At 28.8% G+C, this 25,064-nt stretch overlaps 2 protein-coding genes across 7 annotated transcripts in view; both read left to right on the top strand.

The window, feature by feature from the left end:
• Positions 1–16,385, top strand: part of LOC100201769 (uncharacterized) — a 31,340-nt gene extending 14,955 nt beyond the window's left edge. The window contains exons 6-7 of one of the 2 annotated variants that reach the window (XM_065816283.1): positions 7,564–7,698; positions 16,159–16,385. In XM_065816283.1, coding sequence (XP_065672355.1) covers positions 7,564–7,698; positions 16,159–16,190 — 167 coding nt within the window. In that variant the 3' untranslated portion in view covers positions 16,191–16,385. Of the gene's footprint in view, positions 1–7,563; positions 9,845–16,158 lie in introns of both variants that reach the window. The other variant, XM_065816282.1, reaches the window with a different exon arrangement.
• A 203-nt stretch (positions 16,386–16,588) lies between these two features.
• The window catches only part of LOC101236702 (nephrocystin-1), a 61,099-nt gene continuing 52,623 nt past the window's right edge, over positions 16,589–25,064 (top strand). For 4 of the 5 annotated variants that reach the window (XR_010643215.1, XR_010643214.1, XM_065816284.1 and 1 more), the window contains exons 1-4: positions 16,589–16,740; positions 18,828–18,962; positions 19,104–19,178; positions 21,949–22,010. Coding sequence is in view for 2 of the 5 variants with exons in the window: in XM_065816284.1 (XP_065672356.1) it covers positions 16,660–16,740; positions 18,828–18,962; positions 19,104–19,178; positions 21,949–22,010 (353 nt within the window). In the remaining 3 variants the exon portion in view is untranslated. The remainder of the gene's footprint in view (positions 16,741–18,827; positions 18,963–19,103; positions 19,179–21,948; positions 22,011–25,064) is intronic. The other variant, XM_065816286.1, reaches the window with a different exon arrangement.

The raw sequence follows: 25,064 nt of genomic DNA on the forward strand, positions 1-25,064 counted from the left end.
GTCATGGTTATGTATAAAAGTGTCACATCACCAATCAATAAGATAGTGATAGTTTTGGTTTGCTTTAGGGATCAGTGCTAATTTCTTTGGTTGTTATTAATATTTAAGTGAGACTCTATTCCTCTCTTTTTCTCTCTTATTCTCTCTCTCTTTCATTCTCTCATTCTCTCTCTCCTTCTCTTTCTCTCTCTCTCTCTCTCTCTCTCTCTCTCTCTCTCTCTCTCTCTCTCTCTCTCTCTCTCTCTCTCTCTCTTTCTTGCTTTCTCTCTTTCTCTCTCCCTCTCTCATTCTCTGTCTCTCACCCTTTCTCTGTGAAAAGTTTAGTGTTAATTTACTATAAAACCTATTTTATGCAAAAATGTCTAGAATCTTATGTTTAGTAAGTCAATTTGTATGCATTATAAAGTCAAGAATGATGAAAATACCTTGCAGAACAAAAGGTTTTTAATATTGTCATTCTTGAGTGTAATATTGGCAAGTTTTTATTTATTTTAGAAATACAATTGGATCAGCTCGTGGATCAGAAGAGGCATTTAGAGCTGTTCAGTGTCTTGTGTCCTATGGAAGTAACATGCTGCTTTAAATACTACTTCTTACTAAGTTCTCTACTTAACGTCTTCTTGGATTATCATTCACTACTGACCTCTCATGGAAACCATATATACAATCAATTGCTGTGTTAACATCTGCTAAGGTTGCTTCTCTATATCGTGCTTGCCATTATCTTACTCCTGATTCCATTCTCTGTTTATATAAATTTCTTATATTGCCTTGTATTGAATACTGTTGCCATAATTGGACTGGTTCTTATAATGAGATCCTCTCTCATTAAGACAAGGTAAATATTGGACCTGCTCCTAAATAAAGGAGTTCATCATCTCTAGTTCCATCAACCAAAACTCTGCTTGTGATCCAAAACTCTTGACTACAAAAATGCAACTCAACTAATTGCATCTTTTTACTGTATCTGTCCCTTCATACTCTTAAAATTTTTATTATTCCAATTTTTTTCCCTGTACTTCAATGCTCTGAAACTCTCTCCCATTTCTTTTCTTTGTTTTATAGTAATTCCCAACTTAATAGTGGTTGCTTGCAGCTTTGTTGGGAGTGAATTAGATTTAAGAAAAAAATGTAAAATCTTCATGCCTAAAATAAGCACTCTAGAGTGATTTATTTTTATTTTTATTGGAAAATTACACACCAGTTATTACTTTGTCTTCATTTAGAAAGGTTTTCAGCATAATTAACTCTGAAAAGTGGAAGTTATTGTGTTTATGCATTCTCATTTTACTACCATCAACTATTTCTGATAAAAGAAAAGTTTTTTCAGCTGTAGCTTCTTAAACTTTGTGAACAACCTTTTTTGGGATTATCCAGTGGTAGGAAGATAAAAAAATCTCAAATCACAAAAGACTTCTACTCAAAGGCATTTAAACTTTCTATGACAGTTACAACTGCTAGTAATAATTCATATCTCATAAGTATATTTGCAGATTTCATAATCTTGTTTGCATTGTTTCCATCTAATCCTATCCTACCATGGTTTTATGCTTTATTTTATGCTTAAGTATACTTCTCTCTTGAGTATATCTGAAGATTTTATATTCTTGTTGCTATTATTTCCATCCTACCATAGTATCCTATCCAATCCTATCCCACTATAGTATCCTAAAAACATGATTCAATTTTTAAACAATGATTTCTAGCAATAGTAAACTGACATCTGTTTTCTGAAGAATTCTTTTGCTGATAGATATGGAAGTAACGGTTTCGATTGCAGCAGCACAATGTGAGGAAAACCATGGAGAAGGGTGAGGCTTGACCTGGAACCGTTGAGAGGGAATAAAAGATTCCATGCCAGCCTGAATTCACGAAGTTATGTAAGAGGCATATTTGTCAGCAGGAAGACAAGTTTCATCCAAAAAAACTTTCTTTAGTACAATCAATTTTAATATGTGAGACTATAAATATGAGAAAAACAATAATGGTAATAATGATAATATAATTCTAAAAAACCTATAAAACCAAAGCATACTGAACATAGTCTGGAAGATTTTACACGTTCAGGTAGACATTTGATGATCTTTTAAGATGTGATCTATCAACTTAAAATTAGTTTGTTGGACAGTGGGCAATATTATATTATACTATAGCATTCTAAATGGTCTTTTAGTCTATTTTTCAACTGATGAAATCTTATCACACTTAAATGTACAGTTTGGTACAACATACATTAGGATACTTAATATATTGTTTATATATATATACATGTATTATATAATACATGCATATACATGTATATTAGGGTACACCACTTAAAACAAAAATGAACAAAGAAACTTGTAGCATTAATATTATAGTGCCAATATATATAAAAAATAAAAATTCAAAAAAAAAAAAAAAAATTTATTTTACCTACCAGGGAACTGGTTTTTTTGTCATCAAAAAATCGTAAAATTTCCGTACATCAGATCGTAAAATTTCAGAATTAAAAAAATTTTTATCTCAGTGAATTTCAGTCCAATTTTAATGTTATTTGTGTATAACACATGAAAAAAACTGGGAAAATGATTGGCATCTAAAAACCAAGATTAAATAGGGCTGACAACACCTGGGAACCCGCGGGGGGCTGTCCCCTGACTTTTTTTTTTTAAGAAATTTCAAGTAATATTAAGTAATAATATAAAAATTTGAAAGAAAAAAAAAATACTCTACCAGGGAACTTGTTTATTTTTAAGATATCAGACCGTAAAATTGACATCTTAAAAATAAATAAATTTTAGGTTGATTTTTATGTTATTTGTGTCTAAACAGATATGAAAAAAAAAAAAATTGGGATTAAGATTAACTATTTGTTTGGTAAAATTATATATATTCATGTTGAAACATATTTACAACATAAATAATCAAATTCAAGTGTCTTTTAAAAAATGAGCCATCCTGACCCTGACATACAGATGCGGATGCATCTGTCAACTCTTTTACCGTTCTTTTACAAGACTGTGTGTGTATGGGAAAGTAATGCACTTCAAAAGGTGTCTCTAAAAAATTGTCTAGATCTTTTGTAGGTATTTGACAAGTAAATGCAGGTTCTGATTTATCTTCTTTGTCCCAGTAGATCAGTTCTTATATGGATAAAGCTCCCAAATTGAGTTGGACCTTCTTCCTTTGCCTGAATTGAGTGTCTCCATACTCCGAACCTTTTTGTATCTCTTTGATGGTTTTAATGGCAAACCTCCTAGATTCCTTATCTGAGCTTGCTATAAGGGAAAGAATCATAGATTCAAAATAAGCAAAATAAACTCCATTTTTTATGTACGGAGTGACAATTTCTTTTATCTCATTCTCCTGTTTTCTCAGCACTCTTAACAGTGTTACTATGTGTTCCGGGACCTTAACAATACTGTGTTTCGCTTTGATTTTATACCACATGTGAAAATACACTTGAAAACCCATTTTAAAGTTAAGTGAAATCTTCTTAGCACATCATCAGTAGTAACCATGGTCACACATATAGAGAAAAATAATAGCTTCTCCAGTAGTAAACTGTCTGCTATGGGAAAGATTGCCACACTTAGCCTTTTTAAGATTTGGGTCCAACTTGCCTATAGTCAAACATGTATTCAGTTTATAGCAGAGATAAATCTGTTAAAATTGAACTTGAAATTTTTTCAGGGACCTGGATTAATGGTTCCAACTGCACAATAGGTTCAAATGTATCAAGTCTTTACATACTGTTCACTTTTGAAATTTACTACTAAAAGATATCTTGTTTATTATCTAAAGATATCTTGTTTATTATCACAGGAAACTTGAAAAGAGCATTTGATCTTGGCCACTGTTGAAGAACCAAGAAGTACACTAAGTTCTCTTACAGAAATCTCCTTAAAAATAAAACAAATCATTAAAGGTTAGTAAATACAAGTAAATATAAACAATATTTCTGCAATCTTTAAATGTGACTTTTCATTACATACTTGTCAATATCTTTTTCAATGAGCAAACATTCTTGTTGGATTAAAAGACCCTTCCTCAGGATATCTCTAATAGTTGGCGCTTCTGAAGGATTAAGATCATTACTTCCACCCAAATACAGTGAAAACTTTGATTCTTTTTTATCCAAATTGAATCTAGTAATTTTAGGAACACTCATTATTCCTGTTAATATTAAATAAAAATTAACAAAACTGGAAATCAACCAAAAGTAAAGCACTTTCGTACTGATTATTCGTGTAAGAGGTACATAAATGCACCGTTCGGAAGTAATTTATTTCCAGTTTTATTGATTGCTAGTATGAATAAATGATAACATATGCTTAAATACAAAAGTTTTTCAGAATGTGATGTATTTTATTCTTTCCAGAGTACATACAGAAGAGTACATTAGTAGAAAAGTGTGCATTATGTAAATTGTACGTAAAGTACACTTTAGTACTAATGTAATAAATGTAGAAAATAATGCACACTTCTGTACAATGCAATAAATGTAGAAATAACTATTTAAAAAAACTGCAACTTTTCAGAACTTTGCATTTCTAAATATACAGGGCCGACAACACGGTTTTCAAAGTTGGGGGAAGCACAATCATTAACTACTAAAAAAAAGGTCCTCCATATCTCCAATATATCATATGCCCAAAATTTCAAAATTTTTGTTAAATAAAAATAAAAGTCCTTTATAGAAAGAATGAGGGAAGAGGGGCATGTGACCCCTGATCCTCTTCCATCATCAGCACTGATATGCTCTCAATCTTTCAACGCCAATCATGTTACCATTTATTTATTATTTGTTAGACACAAAGAACATCAACAAATTGAACTAAACTCACTGAGATATGACTTTTTAAAATTTGTGAATTTTTATGATCTGATATTTTCCTAAAAAAACGAGTTCCCGGTGGTTAAAAAAAAATTTTTTTGAATTTTTTATTTGAATTTTTGTTTATTATTTATATTGGCACTATACTATTGATGCTAGAAGTTTCTTTGCTCATTTTTGTTTTAAGTGACATACCCTTATGTATATGCTGTATATGTATTTATATGTATGCAAGCCTCGGAATTAGGAAAAATGAGGTCGGCAATTTTTTACCTCAAGCTATTATAGGTTGGCAAAAAAAATTTGACATAAAGGAGTTATCATAAAACATAGAAATGGGGTTGGCACTTTTTTGCCAACCTCAAAGACTTTTAGGTTGGCATAGCAGAATGCTGACCCTATTTCCGAGGGTTGTATATATGTATATTTTGTATACATACATATATAGTATATATATATATATATATATATATATATATATATATATATATATATATATATATATATATATATATATATATATATATATATATATATATATATATATATAGATATATATATATATATATATAGATATATATATATATATATATATATATACATATATATATATGTATATTATGTTAAATGTACATATAAATCATATACATATATGTATATATATGTATATGTATGTGTTTATATATATATATTATATATACATATATTATATATATGCATTTATATATTTATATATACAGTTATTATATATATATGCAGTTATTATATATATATACAGTTATTATATATATATATATATATATATATATATATATATATATATATATATATATATATATATATATATATATATATATATATATATATATATATATATATATATATATATATATATATATATATATATATGAGAGAGAGAGAGCATACTTATATATAAGTATGTATATATATATAAGTATATGTATGTATGTATATAATTAACTATATATAATTATATTTATATAAATATTTTTAAGTATATAAATACATTGAGCAACTGAAAATTTTTTAATAACTGTAGCTTTTGGTTTTTTTCATTCTGTTATGAAAGGGTTAATGATTAATTGATTATAAAAGCATTGTTTTATAAAAGCTATAAATAATAATAATAATTTAGAAACTATTTAGCTATTTTATGAATTAATGGTTTTTTAACTTTGACCTTTAACAAAAAAAAATTTATAGTTTACCTATTACAGTTTCGTTGGTTTTTTAGATTGATCATAGGAAGAAAGTCATTTAGAAATGCAAATTTAATTTATCTGCAGTAGGCAAAGATTTTGTTAATGGTAAATTGTTTAAAAAAAGTTAGTAGACACAGTTAACTCTCAATTATTTTAACCTCCATGGGGAATACGAATTTACTTCGTTTAAATAAAGGAGGAATGAATTAACTACACGAAAAATTCCTTTTGTGATTTCTGACCTTAAATAATGTTAAAATAAAATAAACATGTAGAAGAACAGTTTTACCTAATAAATTAAATTAATATTAGATTTTAAAACTTAAAACATAATCTGAAATTTCGAGTAAAAAAGCATGAGAAAAGATATTTGAAAAGTAAGTTTTAATTACTTTTGAATGAATAATGACCTTGCTATGTTTGTAATGAATAAATTTAAGAAAAAATAAATTTAAAATATTTTTTAAATAAAACTAGTCTAATTTGAAAAAATAAATAATTACATAATGGAATTATTTGTTAATAGAATTATAAAATAATTACATAATTTAATTTTATGATGGAAGGGTTCCTAATCCTTATCATGGAGGGATATCAAGTTTAATTACTTTTTTAAAAGTTTACCATTTGTTTGGCTTGATCTGCAATTAAATTATGAGTCTGTTAAAATCTAATAGTTTTAGTGAAATTAAAAAAGAGTAATCTCTTTCTCAAATTTTCTTTATATTCACAGAGAAAACTTTCTCGAATTTCCCTTATATAGTCACAGAGAAAACTTTCTCGAATTTCCCTTATATAGTCACAGAGAAAACTTTCTCAAATTTCCCTTATAGTCACAGAGAAAACTTTCTCAAATTTGTCATGGAAGAATTGATATTTTCTGTCATGTTTAATATTATTTTATATTATCTATCAATTCTATGTAAATGCTTTTTTTTTATTTTTATAGAAATACACCTTGGGTATTTTTAAAACTCTAGGAAATCTTTCAAAAGATTTAGATATATTTTAGGTTTTACAAACTTAATTTATTCAGTTTCTAATCGTAATTTATGCTTCTATTTACAACAGTTCAGACTAATTTCATATATACTTTTTTTTTTTGTAAATAAAAAATTTGCTTTTAAGCAGTCCCCTCTCAATGTAGTTATTTTTATAAACAAATTTTAAGTATGATTTATTATTAAAAATTTGAACAATAGTCATTAAGTTGATTTATAAAAAACTTGGGTTATACCTCAAATATTGTAATATGAGTAACTTAGTACCTCCAACATAAGTATCTCAGTACTTCAGACATAGTATAATATAAGTATTTTGGTACCTCTGGCATAAGTATCTTAGTACTTCAGGCATAGTATAATATAAGTACCTTAGTACCTCCCGCATAAGTATCTCAGTACTTCAGGCATAGTATAATATAAGTACCTTAGTACCTCCAGCATTAGTATCTTAGCACTTCAGACATATGTTTACCACAATAGTTATTATTTATATTTAGTTATATCTATTTATATTTAGGCTTTTTTGTTACCCCAATATCATGCCAAACAGTTGCTCAAGCCATGGTTGTTGATGCCCTCATGAAGTTGCATTCACAATTACCTGAGTCATCTGAACAAACTATTTATGAGAATTCACAAATCTATAAAATGAGTGAGCAAGCTGATCTCAATTACTAAAGTTCATTAGTTTTTAAATCTTCTTGAGTTTGTAAAGTTTTTTATTATAATATTATGTATTAGAAATGAGTAAGTGCGACCATTGGTAAGTGTGACAATTTCTTATATATTTAACAAATTTTTCAAACATTACAAAGAAATTAGAAGAATTCCAGTTTTATAGGAATTTTTCAGAATGTTTATGACATAGATATTGTACTATAGTTTATATGAGGGTAGATAATTTTTATTATATTGGTAGAATTTGCAATTGTAATGCTTTTTCTATATTTATTTAATGTATTCTTGAAATTTCTTTATAAATTAAATTTTTTGTATTTTGTAACTGATGTATAAAAGATGTGTTATAACCATGGTGTTATCATTTTAATTATTTTTTCTTGAATAAAAATTTTTATACACTATAAATACTTAAACATTTTAAAATTAAAATAAATTTACTCTTAATGCATTTTATCTAAGATTAAAAAAATTTTTTTTTACTGTGTCCATAAGTATATTAATTTTTTTTTTTTTTTTTGTGACAGTCTTCTAGTAGTACTATGCTCAATTAGTTTCTCCATAATGTTACCTTGCTTGTCAAGGTTTTGCTTTGGGGTTACAGTATTAAAAGAGTTTTGTGCCTTGAGAGTATAAAGTTATAGAATTTAAAAGTTATTGTATTTTTTTAGTGAAAGTTAAAAGTTAGAAATTATTTTTTTAGGTTGTTTTTAAAGATGGGCTTGACTTTAAATAATATTAATTTATTGCTGTTTATTCTAAGAGTTGTGTTGGTTATACTACCCTTTCCTGGCTATATACATCCTGATCAATACTTTCAATCAACTGAGGTGATGGCTGGTGACATTCTTCGTTTAAAATCAGATTTAACTTGGGAGTGGAATAGTCTTTATCCTGTTCGAAATATAGTTTTTCCTGCTCTCTCATCTGGAATAATGTTTTGGTTGGCTAAGTTTGTAAAAAATAACCTTTTAAACTTTGATTATACACCATATTTACTGCTGATTTTACCTCGAATCATGATGCTCTTGATAACTGTTTTGATAGAAAAGTTATTTCTTATAATAATTTGTCAAGAGAAATTAAAAATTAAAAAAATGTGTATCTTTTTGTTTCGCTCATCTCATGTGAGCCTTATTTTTTTGACAACTACATTTTCAAATACCTTTGAAACATTACTGTTTGTATTAATATTTTACCAGTCAAGGTGTTTGACAAAAGCAATAAGAAAAAGCAGTGATAGAGTTTATATTCAAGCCTTTTATATTGGATTAACAACAGCATTTGGTTTCTTTATTCGACCTTCATTTCTTGCCTTTGCTTTTTATCCTCTTTTGCATGTTGCCATCATGACTTTAATTTTAAAGTCATTTTTTCAAATTATAATAATTGCCATTAAGTTTTTTTTTCTTTTTTCTACTGGATTTCTTTTAGGTACTTGCTTCAATATTTTTATTGACACCGCATACTTTTCAAGAATCAATATGAATAGTTGGGTTTTAACACCATTGAACTTTATAAAGTATAATACTAATGTAACTCTTTTGCAGAAGCATGGTTTACACCCAAGGATGTTGCATTTTGGAGTCAATATGGTTTTGTTGTATGGGCCTTTGTATTTGTATTTGATACTTTTATTGATAAAGAAAATAAATAGTAAAGAAACACGATTATCTACCTCTAAAGAGTTTTTATGCTTTGTTTTATGTTCAACTCTAGTTCCTGTTTTTATTATGTCTATTGTTCAACATCAAGAGCCAAGATTTATTTTGTCTGTTTTAATACCCTTAATTATTTCAGTAGTTGTGCTATCAATGAAGAGACTAAATGTGTTTTTTTTTTCAACTTGGATAATGTTTAACATATTAGGAACTTTTTGGTATGGTTTTGCTCATCAAGGAGGTATAGTTCCAGCATTATCTCAAATACATATAGATCAGAAAAGTACAAGTTTACATTATAACCATTTCATTTTTTGGAAGACTTATATGATTCCTAAGCATCTATTAGCACTTTCTAAACATGATAAGAACACTCACATTTACGATTTAGCAGGTGCAGATATTGATGTATTTTTAAACAAGCTGCGATCCTTTCAAGAGCTTTCAAAAGTAAATAAGGTAATATTATCATAATTATATTGAAAATTTAATTTGATTTTTTGTTAAAGCTTGATGGTACAATACGAAAGATGATCAATTTAAAATAACTAAAAAAAAATTTGTAAGAAGTATATATTTAAATTTTTTATTATGATTAGTAACCCGCAGACCTCTAGCCCCAGCCTCAGCTATAAGAATAACAATGTTTATTCAAATTATTTTTATTTCTATATATATATTTGCACACACACAGTATGTCAAAAAAGTCTATCACCCCCTGATGTTTTTCAATAAAAACAAATTTTTACATGCCTAAATTTAGATTTTTGACCCCAATTTTTTTTTTTTTTTTAAATATTGAATTTATATCGAAAAACATTTTTATAACAAGAAATTAATATTCTTATACCTAAAACAAAAAGGATCCACTAAATTAGAAAAAGTGTAAGTCAAAAAAGTGTCACCCCCTAATCATTTTTTAATTTTTCTGTTGTATAACTTAGTAAAATTGCAACAAAAAAAAAAAAAGCTAAAAACAAACAAATTTGATTGATAGAAGTTATTTTAACTAATTTTTTAGCAAAGTTTGTTTTCTTTTTAGGTTCTTAATAAAAAAAATCATAGTGAAAAGATATGAAATTCATGAATCAGTAAAAAAGTTGATCCTGGGACACTATGAAAATGGAAAAGGATATTAAACTATTTCTAAAATTGTAAATGTTATGCCTAATAGTGAAGGAAATATCATTAAAAAATATAAAATATGGTTACCATAAAAATTTTGCCAAGAAATGGATGCCCAGCTAAGACTACCTTATGCATTGATAGAGAAATTATTTGAAAAGTTGAATAAGATTGAGGATTATCTGCACCAAAGCTAGTAAAAGGTTTACAAGCAGATCATGGTATAACTGTAAATCCTCAAACTGGTTGCAATTGCTTGAAAAATCAAGGTTTTGTAGGTAGAGTTGCTCCAAAAAAGCCTTTTTTGAGTAAAAAGAATCAAAAGAAAAGATTGGAATATTCATCAATGGCAAAGAGTTTTATGGTTCAATGAAACAAAAATATGTCTGTTTGGTTCTGATGGTATCATATGCAAATGGAGAAAAAATGGTGAACACCTGAACCCTAAATGTATGAGACCAACTGTCAAGCATGGAGAAGCTTTATTATAACATTTCAATATTATATATACTTTTAACATTTTTTTTCTCTTACCATAGGTTGAATGATGGTTTGAGGCTCCTTTGCTTGGAGTGGTGTTTGCGAACTCGAATTCATTGACAGAATAATGACAAAAAAGGTTTATACTGATATTATGAAACGCCAACTGAAACCAAGCGCCAGAAGTGCTGGCTTATCTTGTAATTTTATCTTTCAACAGGATGGGGATCCTAAACACACATTAAAGTTAGCTACTCTGTGGTTTAAAAAAAACAGCATTTAGATGTTAGATTGGGTTCCTCACTCACCAGACCTAAATCCGATTGAAAATTTAAGAATCTTTTTAAAATTAAAGTAGCTGATCAAAAACCATCCAGTTTGTCACAATTAAAGGGAATTCTCATTGAGGAGTGGAAAATTTGATCCACAATGGCTTAAAAACTTAGTAGATTCAATGCCTAAAAGATGTCTTGCAGTCATAAGGCAAAAGGCGCACAAATAGACTATAAATTTTATATTAGCAAAATAATCATTTAAGGGGAGTTTTTTTAATTTAGTGGATAATTTTTGTTTTAAGTATATGAATAATAGTTTCTTGGTACAAAAATGTTTTTTTTTTTATATAAATTTAATATTTAAAAAAAAAACGAGGTCAAATATATATATATATATTTTTTAAACATTTTCGCTTCCAACAAGGCTGCAAGCAGCCACTAATTAAAGTTGGAAGTTACTGAAAGAGAAAAGATGAAGATTATAGAGCAAGATAACGATTGACAGACAACTTAAAGGATTGCAAATTATATGAATCAGGAAAACAAGATAAAGGAAGCGAATTCCAAAGAGCTGATGTTCGAGAAAAAAAACTAAACGAATAAGCCTTTTTGGAGCACTTAGGAACAGCCACAGAAAAAGGATGACACTTAATTGAATAACAAGTAACATGAGAATGAATTTTAGTAGATGGCACAAGAGACGCTAGCTCTTTAGAGCAGTGCCCATTATAGTATTTGTAGAAAAGAGAAAGAGAAGCAACATTACGACGATGTGATAATGCTTGGAGGTTGGCTGCAAGAGCTGGTCCAACTATGTTTACAATGCGTTTTTGCACCTTGTCTAAAAGAGAAAGGGCATCGTTAGAAGATCCGACCCAGATATGGCAACAGTATTCCATACAAGGCCGGATTTGAGATTCATAGAGATAGAGAATAGAATCCGAAGTAAGAAAGTGATGAGCTCGATAAAAAGATGCAACCTTAGCAGATGCTAATTTTGCAACTGATTTGATATATGGTTTCCAAGAAAGATTGGAAGTAAGAGTTAATCCTAGAAGATGAAGAGTAGGTGACTCATCGAGTACATCACTGTTCATAAATATAGGAAGATCTAAACTATTGCGATAACGATTGGCTGAAAAAAATTGAGTTTTATCTGAATTAAAGTTCACCAGCCATTGTGAGCCCCATGCTGTAGCAGAAGTAAGATCCTTTTCAAGCTCAAATGTCCCCTCCAAGCAATCAGAGGGTGTTGGTTTTTTATCACGACAAGAATAAATGGTAGTGTCATCAGCAAACAATGCCACCTTAGATGTGAGAATATCTGGAAGATCGTTAATGTAAATTAGAAAGAGTATTGGGCCAAGGATAAAATCGTGAGGAACCCCTGAAGTTACAGAATAAGAAGAAGAGTGCTGTCCATCAAGGACATCTTTTATGCTACGATTGGAAAGGAAGGATTCAATGATCTTAAAGATGTTGCCGGATACACCATAAGAAGAAAGCTTATGGAGAAGACCAGCATGCCAAACGTTATCAAAAGCATTTGAAATGTCAAGAGCGATGGCCTTAACCTCTCCACCTTTATCTAATGCACAATAAAACCTATCAGTTACTACTGTTAGCAAATCAGCTGTAGAACGAGAAGATCGAAATCCATATTGATGGTCAGAAAGTAAGTGATTAGATTCAAGATGAGAGATTAAGTGTTTGTTAATCAAAGATTCAAAAACCTTGCTTATGATAGGAAGAAGACTAATGGGACGGTAGTTAGATGAATCAGATTTCCAGAATTTTTGAAGATAGGTATAACGGATGCCGCTTTCCACCAGGCTGGAAAACAAGACTCTGATAAGCACTTGTTAAATAGTTTTGAGAGTATAGGCGACAGCTCCGGAGAACACTTCTGCAAGACAATAACAGGTATGTTGCCCGGGCCACAAGCTGTAGAAGAGTCTAGGCAGGAAATCACTTTAGATACAGAAGCTGGAGTGATACGAATGTCAAGCAATGGATCAACATGTCTGTTGGTAATATCAGGTAGAACACAACTAGTGGAATCAAGAGATGATATTGATGAAAAGTTTTTAGCAAACAATTCAGCTTTGTCTTTAGGTGAGGTGACAAAGTCTGAACCATACAAGAGAGGTGGAATTAAAGATTTGCCCTTATTATTGATATTATTAAAGATTCTCCAGAAGTCACGAGAGCCTAATTTTTGAGATGAGATACGAGATTTCATGGCCTGAGAATAGCGGTCTTTGGCGTTAGACAAAACCTTTTTTCAATGGTTTCTAGCAGTAATAAACAGACGTCTATTTTCTGGAGAATTGTTTTGCTGATAAATATGGAAGTAACGGTTTCGATTGGCAATCGCAGCAGCACAGTGAGAGGAAAACCATAGAGGAGAGTGAGGCTTGACCTGGAATCGTCGAGAGGGAACAAAAGATTCCATGCCCGCCTGAATCTACGAAGTTATGTAAGATGCGCATTTGTCGACAGGAAGACGAAAGATTTCTACCCAAGGGCCATCACGAAGAAAATCACGGAAAGAATCCCAGTCAGCTTTACTGTAGTTGTAAGAGGTTCGATAATAGGGGGATTCAGGTGATGAAGAAGAATGAGATATTAGTTTTAGAGAGATCAAACTGTGATCAGAAGCACCTAAGGGTGTAGGGGGAGAAACTGATCACTGACTAGGATCAGAAACAAGACATAAGTCGAGTAGAGTAGGTAAATGATTCGGGTTGTCTGGAAAGCGAGTTGGAAAGTTGACTATTTGAGTTAGGGATTGAGAAAGGCAAAAGTTGTGGGCTTTAATGCCTGCAGAATCACTGACACTAGAGCCAAGCCATTCAGAGTGGTGAGCATTAAAGTCACCGACAACAACTATATTAGCTGATGGATAAAGAGAGAGGGCTTGGTCAATATGATGAAGGAAAGCGATATAGAACAAATAGAAAGGCAATAGAGTGAAATGGTGCTAAACAAAAGCACATGAAAGAATAGTCTGTGGATTCAAATCTAGTTTCACGACAAATGGGTGAATTCTTATGAATGTAAATGCCCAGACCAAGCATGTGACTATTGGAGTTTTTACGAATTAAAGGAAGATAACCATCAACACTAACATTGCAAAATGAGACAGCGGAACTCAAATTAGTCTCACAAAGAGCAAGTCGGTCTGGTGAACTTTGCAAGAGATAAGACTCAACAGAAGAAAAGTTACTTCGAAGACCACGAATATTAGTTAATGATAGGTTTAGAGAATTTGGTGAATTATAAAATGAATAAAGTACCAAAAACTTTAGTTTGTGGTACTTTATTCATTTTAAAATTAGATTGAAGAAATTGACTCAAAGCATAGATAGTACTCAGAACACTGTTTAATATCCCAAGCAATTGCCTCATTACTCATAAAAACAGAGACACAAGCAAAACCCATGCATTGAGTCAAGAAGATCGAGTATTCAACATCCTAAACTGGAAACAATATATTAAAAATACATCTGCACCAGCCTAATAGATGAAGAAAGGGTGCGAAGCTGGTCAACAGATAGAATCAATTTACCCCTTAAGTCTTTGCCTAGGAGACCTTCTACAAGACAGTAGCCGGATGCAATTTAACATCTGCCCAAGATGAGTATTTTTATCGAGACACCATCTCTAGCCTTTACTCAACCAAGAGCCCCAAGGCAAGGGGTGTTTTAAGTCGGAGTTGGCATCTCCTAGCCTTTGCCTAAAAAAGGCGTATCCAACAAGGCAGCAGGACATGAAGCAGATTGTACTGGGTTACATGTTACCAGTAGCAGGATAACCTGACCTGAAAAAATATATATATATACACACACACACACACACATATATATATATATATATATATATATAATATATATATATATATATATATATATATATATATATATATACAGGGTTCCCACTCCTCCTTAAAAACCTTAAATATCCTTAAAAAAAATAATCCTCCTTAAAAGTCTTTAAATAACCTTAAAAAAAAGGTAAAACTCGACTGCTCTCCTTAATTTCTCCTTATTTATTTTTATTTTTTAATCATCTAGGAAATTTTATTAAAGTGAAGGATTATACTTATTAATAAAGAAGAAAATATATAGTTCTTTGATAGTTTGCAAACCTATATTTTGAATATATATATATATATATATATATATATATATATATATATTTGTATATATATTAAGTAATATATTAATTTATAATAATTTTTCTGTTTATATTTAAAATTTATTGAAAAAGATAAAATTCTGTTTCTAATGTAACTGTTTACTTCTTAATTCCCCTTACTTTTTCTTTCAAAAAATTGTCATTTGCGACCAAATCTCCTTAAATATTAGGAAAACATCTCCTTAAAATCCTTACTTTTAGCCTCAGTTTTGATAGTTTGAATAAAAATATATATTAACATAGTTGTAGATAAAACTTATACATGAGAACCATTAAAAAAAAGTTTACTTAAAAGGCTCAAATGAATTGGAAAAAAACTACTTATTAACCTAGTCTGTATTATTGATTTACTTGTTTGCTTGTTTAATATCTTCAATTCAAAATTTATCTATTTTCATGCCGGTGTTTAAAAAGGATACTTTGCATAAAATTCCAGTGGAGGAATAGTTTTTTTAGTTTTTTTGTGAAAGTAAGACATGAACTTTTTTTACTAAAGACGATTTTTAGTTATGTTTTATTCTGAATGAATAAGTTTATGCTTTAAATTTTTATTATGAACTTTTTTTACTAAAGATGATTTTTAGTTATGTTTTATTTTGAATGAATACATATATATTTTAAATTTTTCTTTAAAAAAAAATTTAATTTGTTTTAGTTGATTTATTAATTATTTAGTTCTAATTTACTTTTTAGGTTTGGCTTATTTGTCCAAGTTCTATGCATGATATTATTAAAAACAACTCGCTCTATACATTTGATCTTAAGCACCAGTTTTTTCCACATGTTTCAGTTGAAAATCTCCCAACACTGAATGTGCAGTTTTTTGAATCGTTATTTAATTTTCAAATAACTACTTTTTTCAGAAATTTGTATTCTCTAAATATGTATAGAGTTTATATAAACAATTCAAAATAATAAATTTAGTTGTTTTCACTGTATTTAATCCGATAATTAATATTCCAATTTTACCAATTGCTTTAAATTAATTTTTTACAACTCTGTTTATTATATAAATCAATTTTCTTTAGTTTAATGTTACTTAAGTTGTTTGTATTTTGTTTTTGTTTTTGTTTTTTTAACCAAAAGTTTGAAGTGTTGATGAATTTTTATTTTATTTTGTTTTTAGAATTTTTTTAATGTATTAAATAACATTTATATAATTATGCTTGTGATATGATATAAATGGCTTGAACAATGAGTAATAAAAAACCTCCATCTGGTACCTCTAGTCAGTTGATAAAGCTTACTAGAGAAATTGATAGAATCAAATTCAAGGTATTACAGTACATTACCCGAGTATTTTTTAATATTTTTATTTGTCTCTCTTTTTTATCATAATGCTTTTATTTTAAACTTTTATATTTATGTGTGTTTATATATGTGAGCTTCAGTTGAAGCTCAATTTATAATAAACATAAATATTGTATATTTATGTATGTTTATATATGTGAGCTTCAGTTGAAGCTCAACTTATAATAAACATAAATATTGTATATTTATGTATGTTTATATATGTGAGCTTCAGTTGAAGCTCAACTTATAATAAACATAAATATTGTATATTTATGTATGTTTATATATGTGAGCTTCAGTTGAAGCTCAACTTATAATAAACATAAATATTGTATATTTATGTATGTTTATATATGTGAGCTTCAGTTGAAGCTCAACTTATAATAAACATAAATATTGTATATTTATGTATGTTTATTTTAAGTTGAACTTCAGAACTTTTAACAACATTTCATCAACAAACAAGCAACACATATTTTGGAGGCATGGTGCCAAATGACCATTAATATTGTTTAGCAACAATTAAAAATCAATTTTACAGTTGGAAATTGTATCAATGCTGCTGGTAATCATCTTGTGCCTTATATTATTTTTAACTCAAAAATTTATCTGTACAAAGGTCATTGCTCAAGTGGTCCAGATGATGCTGTGTACACAACATCTCTATCCGGATGGATTGACAATGTTCTATAAAAGTATTGAATGATATCAGTGTTAAAATTAAAAATGTAAAATTTTGATTTGCCAAATATGCATACCTAAGCAATATGTAAAAGGCACTAAGTTTTATTGCATTAAAAGTACTGACAACTCAACCTTCAGTATCTCTCAATAAATCAACATCAATTAAAAACAAAACAACAAAAATTAAAAAAAAAAGTTATTAGGTGGTTATTTTTTTTAATTTTTGTTGTTGGTCACTTTTTTTAAGTGTTCTTTTAATGTTTAGATTTTTTTATAATAACGTCTTTTCCCATTCCTATTTTTCATAATTGAGGTAGGCATCTTAATTTATCCTAGTGGTAGTAACACCTAAATAATCAACCTTAATTTGCAAACATGTTGATGCCAAGATAAGCATCTGGTTGTAAATACTCGCTTCAACATTTTTGTAATGTCAAATTTAAGTATTATGGAATTTAAATATGAATAAAATAAAATATGTAAAATCAGTTATTTTTAGGTGCTATAATCATGTTTAAATATTAGAGAACTTATCTCAATTATAGACAGTACACATGGCATCCTAAACTATAACTTATCTCAATCATTGACAGTGCATGGTACCCTAAACTATAAGCTATACAGTTACCTCAGTCTTGCTAGTCAACGCTTCTTATATGGCCTTGACAATGCGCACCAAAAGCATTAACAAAGACACCATCCATCCACATGGTACTGTAAGCATTTTGATGTTTTACAGCTGTTGATGGAATCAGCCTCTCTGATTTAAGAGCAATTACAAAGTTTAAGAAATTTTACTACCACCTTGTTCCAGAACCATTTAATGGAGTTTTAGAATTGTACCTTCATCAAGAGATAACAGAAAATGTTACATAATCACTTCTAAGGAGGTGAAAGCAAAACCCATGCATAGTGTCATGAAAATCAAGGGTTCGTTGTCCAAGACAGGAAATAATGTAACACAGGTTTATAACTATGCTATCTTTTTTGATGGTAAAGGGGTGAGAGGCTACTTAACAGAAATTTTCTATTTTTTCTACTAAAAATAAAAGTCCAGAAGGCTTTCTACAAGTCAGTAGTCAGATGCAGTTAACATTTGCCCAAGATTAATATTATTATTAAGAAAATTTCAAGCCTAAGCTCTAAGACAAGTTGGTAATATAAATGAGAGTTAACTTCTACAAGTATTTGCCTAAAAAAGCAAGTCTTACATGGCAGCAGGATACATATTACTAGCAGCAGGGTTATTAAAACTTATTGATAAATCTAATCTAATAAGAATTTAATTTTGCTTAAGATAAAATAAAAAATCTTACTATACCATTTTTATTTAGTTCTTATTATTATTATTATTTTAATTTTTTTTTTTTTAATTATATTTTCAGGTTGATGATATTTGTTCAAATGAATTACAAAATGTAGGAGTTGCATCTTCTGATAGACTCGCTGTTTTAAATGTGGTAAAGGAACTGCAAAATGATGTTGGTTTGATCATTAGAAAGCTAAAAACACTTACAGCTGTATGACATTGTTTTGTTTTTAACTTTACAATTTTAAAAAAAGCTTAAATAAATGGTTGAAAAATAGGATATCATTTGTGTTGATTTTATGATTTAGCTTAGTATATTCAAAAACAGTTTAGGCATTTTCTTTAATTCTAGACAGATGAGCGAATGGTTACATCAATATTTGAAAAGCAGAAATCTCAAGAATCTCAAAGGATTTTAAATCTGCAAGTTAGTTTTTCTCATTTTACAAAAAAAATTTGGTAAGGGGGGGGGGTGAATCCTTAAAAAGTACCAATTGGTGCCTTAAAAAAAAATTAGGCTTTGTAAAAATTTGTATGCACAAATATTTGCCGATAATTTGTGTGCATACATTCCCATAATTATGCGCATAACTTTTTTTTTCAATTGTAAATTATTAAAAACCTTTAAATTGCTTTGACTAGACAGACAAAAAAACAAATTTTAATTCTAGTTTTCATGAGATTTTTAATTAATGTGCTTTTGGAACAAAAAATCATCAGTTTTAAAAGTGGACTTAAAAGTTGACAACTTTTAATTCCACTATTAAATCTCTTTAATTAACGCACTTTAATAATTAATAACTTTAAGTTGTTTATTATAAAAATTATTAATTATAAAAGTGCTTTAATAAAAGAGATAAGTAAAACAATAAAAAACTGAAAAATTTATTAATTAATTAGGCGTTTTTCCTCAAACAGAAAAACAATGGAAAACTTTACAATAAATAGATAATTGCAAAATCTTAATACACTAAAGAGAACTAGAACTTGAATTGCCAGCCAAAAAACAGTTCAATGGGCAAAAGATCGCGTTGCAGCCCATAAATGAACATCATATGAAAAGCTGAATCATCAATCAACTTCAACAACAACATAATCTCAGCTGAAACATACGAAGTAGTCGACAATGTGATAAATCCTGAAGAATCAAAAAAAGAAATCGATATGAAATAAACAAGTTACTTTTTTTGAACTGGAATATCTCTTCGTCTCATTAAATCTAAAGTTTTTAAGGGTTTGATCAAATGTATCCAACGTATGTATCATCATTACCATGCGTGAAAACGCTGTCAGGTTCGTTTTTTGATAAAAAGTACGCAAAATGCTCTGCTAAATTGGTAGAAACTCTCAAATCATCTGAATATTTAATGTTCATCAGTGATGGTTGGACAAAAAAATTTTTGTGCGATCATATGGTGAAATTTTGTATCAAGGCACAAAATACAAAACCTTTTTTCTATACCTCAATTAACACATCGAGCATAAATCAAAATGCTGCAGCTGTTGCTGGTGCCGTCATTGATGTAATCAAGACTCTCTGCCAAACAAAAGTTCAGAAGCATTATCACTGACAATGCTCCAGTAATGAAAGCTGCTTAGAAATTAATTGAAGCAAAATTCTCCACATATCTTGACGTATGGCTGTGCAGCACACAGTATGAATCTTCTTGTTAAGGACATTTTGAATACTCCTGAAAGTTCAAAGACCAAAAAATCATCAAGGTTAAGAAAAAGCATCGCGTTCTTAAAGCAAAGTTTGACGAAATGAGAATTGCAACTATTATTCCTCGCTCACTGACTGTTCTCAACGACTTGTATGGCAAAGTATGTTTTGATTCAACTTGTGGATGAAGAAAATGCATCTTTGAAAGAAATTGCTCCAAAAATGAATTTGGCCACTATTTTGATGTAAATTAAATCATATACTCTCTGGGATAGTTTGGCAAAACTCGTGAAAGATATTGAATATCCGTCTAACATCATTGGAAGGCTTGAAAATGATGATTCTTATTATCTTTGGTGTACTTTTTTTTTGGAGAAATGTACAAGAAATTCGCAAATGAGGAAATTATTCAGAAAATGGTTATGAAGCGCTTTAAATTCCTTATCACCTCAAATATGGGAATTGCCTATATGCTGACACCAAAGTATGCTGCTGAAGGATTTTATTTTGGTGAGGATAAGACTGATATAATCAGTTCAATTTCAGAATTAGCCTTCAAAACAAATCCAACAATTGCTGAGACAGTTAAAAGTGAATGATTGAATTTGTTGGAGAAATGACAACAGTGACAGAAAAAAGAAAAAGAAAATTTTCAAAATGAGCGCAAAGAATTATTGGAACATTGTTGGTCGTCAGAAATATACAGCAGTCTTTAAAGTTGCAAAATCTATTGTTGAAATGATTTTTTTGTCAGCAACAGCAGAGAAAACTTGGTCGATTTCTCGATTTATTCATTCACGATTGAGAAATCGCTTGACATACGAACACGTAAAAAAAAATTAGTTTTCATATATACCAATAGTATTTTGATGGATACAAACGACAAAAATGACTACATTTTAGGGGAAGGTTCTCATGGAGTTTGAGTGTGAAGAAATTATAAATGAGCAAATGTAATACAAAAATAAATTAAATTGTTAAGTTTTGTGTTATAGAAATTTGTTTAAAAATCATGAAAATATTTTGAAATATTTACTAATAGAATTAATTACAGAAAATCAAATGAAAAATTGTTTCTTTTAATTTAAAGTCACCTGTGTTTGATTTAAAAAACATTTTCTTCTACATTTGACAATATTTAATCATTTTCTTCTATATTTGACAATATTTAAATATAGATGTGCTCACCTTAAAAATTTAAATATAGATGTTCTCACCTTAAAAATGTTTAAATATAGATGTGCTCACCTTAATAATATTTTAATATAGGTGTGCTCACCTTAATAATATTTAAATATAGATGTGCTCACCTTAATTTAAACATAATGCACATGTATATATATATGTGTGTGTGTGTGTTTGTGTGTGTGTAATAATAAACCAGTTACTAAGGATGTCATATTAACAGTTAATCATTATTATCATCATTATGATTATGGTTATCATGATTGCCATTATCAGTGTCATCATCCTTATTATCATGATTGCCATAATCATATCATAATTATCATCATAATGTGTGTTTTTTTTTTAGAGTAAGCTAAATAGTATCATTGATCAACTTGAGCCTGATAAAGTAGAGGAAGATTATTTCAGGTTGTTTTTTTTCAATTTATTTCTAATACAAAAAATATTAAATCTTTTGCAAATCAAATAATCTGATTTTATGCCATTATTTTTTTTAAAAAACTCTTTAATAATTATTATAATAACTTCTAACTACTGAAAATTGAAGAAAACATATATAATCCAATAATATTCTATAATATAAATTTTTAACACTTCTAATTATACTTATTTTAGTGTATATTGTTAATTTTTATACTTATTTACTTCTTAATACTAAAGTATTATGATTTGATATTTATGCAATAATATTCATTTATTTCATTAATATTATAATGTAGTAGTATCCTGGTGGAAAATCGGCTAGCAAATAGCTAGCTATAATCATATCAATAGAGACAGCGATTTGGTCACAAGGATTACTAGCTTTTTTAAGTTAGCGAAAAGCTATCGATATTTGTAAAGATAAGGACAGTAATTTGGCTACGAGGACAGCTATCTTTATAAGCTAAAGACCCACTGGCTATTAGTAAGTGACCGGAGCCCTACCCCCAGCTAAAAATAAGATGTTTTGCAAACCCGGCCCTGGCAAAGTTATAAGATTTAGTAGGGGTTGATAGCTGGGGCTAGAAAAAAATTTATAATACTTTATATATTATGATTTTATGCTTACATTTACTATTTATTAAATACTGGCATAAATTAATATATTTTTAAACTCTAATTTACTTCCAACAAGATTGCAAGCAACCATTATTATGTTAAAATACTAGGAAACATATAACTGAAGACTTAAAAAGTTGTAAGTTAGAAAAAAGGAAAACATGAAGTTGGGTAGGAGTTATATTTTTTTTTTTATGTTAATGGAAAAAACTGGATTAATAAAAGTTTTTATAGCATGAAGAGACAGATACAGTAAAAGGATGCAACTTGTTGTATAAAAAGCTAAGCAAGTTTGAAAAAAGAATGAGTTTTGGTTTATCATTATAGAGATGATAGCTCGTTTGAGAATTGACCATGATTGTATTTGTAAAAAAAAGAAAGAGATGCAATCTTTAAAATAATGGGAGAGTGGTCAAGCTTGGCAGATAAAGCAGGTCTAATTATATTTACAATGTGCTTTTAGACTTTGTCTGAGAGTAAGAGGGTTGTTATTCGTCAATATAGGAATGTCAACGATATTGCAATATTTTTTGCAGTACATAAATGAGTTTTGTTTCTAGCAAAAATTGTGGATTTCAAGTCCAGAATTTAAATCCATAAGCCACTACAAGCCATAGGCTGTTACAGAAGAGAGATCAGATTTAAAATTGGCTGCTTGTTTTAAGCAATTAAAAAGTAAAGATTTTTTGTCAAGACAAGAGTATAAAGTTGAGTTGTCAGCAAATAGAGCCACTTTAGATTTCACGAAGATCGTTATTGTAGATGAGAAACAATACAGGGGGAAAGATAGAACCTTGTGGAACCCTTAAAGTTACTTGAAATAAAGAAGCGGGTAGGCCTTCAAGAATAACTTTACTACTGCAGTTAGAAAGAAATAGTTTCATAACCTCAAAATCTTTATATAAAGAAACTAATAACAGTGTGAAGAATAATCCCAGGATAGTTAGAGGGGTCAAAGTGTTTTCTAGAATTTTGAAAAATTGGAACCACTTATTTAGCACTTTATTTAAAAGTTTAGCAAAAATTAAAGAGAGTTCTGGAGAACACTTTTTTAAGGCTATGATGAAAATATTTTCTGAAGAACAAACTGGAGAAGTGTTTAATTGAGAATTAACTTTAGAATTGGAAGCCAAAGTGATTTGGATGTTTAACAATGGATTTATCTGTTTAACTGTTAGGAAGAGTATGGCCATTATATTCAAGAGTCAAATTAGAGTAAAATTTCTTTGCAAATAACTCTGCTTTATTCTGGGGAGAAGTAAAAAGATCAAACCCCTGAATTAGAGATTAAATTTTAGACTTAGTTTAATTAATGACAGTTAATGACTGTTGAAGACAAACCAAAAGTCTCTAGAACCTAACATCTTAGATAAGATACAAGATTTAGTAAACTGAGAGTAACAGAGCTTAACATCAGACAGGACTTTTTTACATTGGCTTCTTGCAATAATAAAAAGGCATTTGTTATTAAGAGAGATGTTCTTGTAAAAAAGATTAACAAAATTATTAATGTTTAATAAAGCAACTGCTCAAGATGGTGAAAAATGTGTAGAAGAATGAGGCTTGACTTTAAATTGAAGAGAAGTAATAAAAGCTTCCAAGATGCACTTTATGCATACATATTATTGATATAAACATATTTGTTTGCTATTTATTTAGATGCTGGCTTACAATATCCTTTCATTGTTATATAAACTTTAGTATTTAAATGATGTAGTATTTTGGTGTGACTCTAGCAGGACAAGAAAAGGAGGCATAATCTTTTTTTTAAACAACATTTGTTAGAAAAGATTAAAGTAATTTAGGTATCAGCATGTACAAAGTGGTTGCTTTAGTAGTAAATGGTCATAAATACTTTAATAAATACTTTAGTAGTAAATGGTCATAAATACAAATACTTTAGGATGTATAAATACTTACTACTGGCTATTGTAGCTAGCGTAATCGTAATAAAATTGCTGTTTAAAAAAGTTTGATATGTAGCTATCAACCAGCTGTAGATTTGTAGATATTTTGTAGCTAGCTACAAAGCTATAATGTTTAGCTAGCGACACATAGCTACAAAATCGTTTAAAGTTCAATATTCTCATAATCATAATAGACTCGACACTAAAAATCGAATTTTTAAAGATGTTAAAGACATAAAGAAAAAAAAATCGCTAAAGTTTTTTGTTATTAGTTTGAAAAAAATTATATAAAATTTTAAATACCACAACGTCTGCATTTAAACAAATATGTTTTCTATAATTGAAATTTTCAAAAGATCAATTTTCATAATTTTTTTTTCTTTTTTTTTTTTTCTTTGTAATTCATTCAAATTAACTTTTTCGAATATTAGAAATTCCTTTTTGTAAAAAGTTTAATAATCTAAATTCCGATTCAAGTTTACAAAAGTTTTTGTTGTAAATAATACAATTAATA

Source organism: Hydra vulgaris, chromosome 13 (genome assembly GCF_038396675.1).
Source record: "Hydra vulgaris chromosome 13, alternate assembly HydraT2T_AEP".
NCBI classification, from domain to species: domain Eukaryota; kingdom Metazoa; phylum Cnidaria; class Hydrozoa; order Anthoathecata; family Hydridae; genus Hydra; species Hydra vulgaris.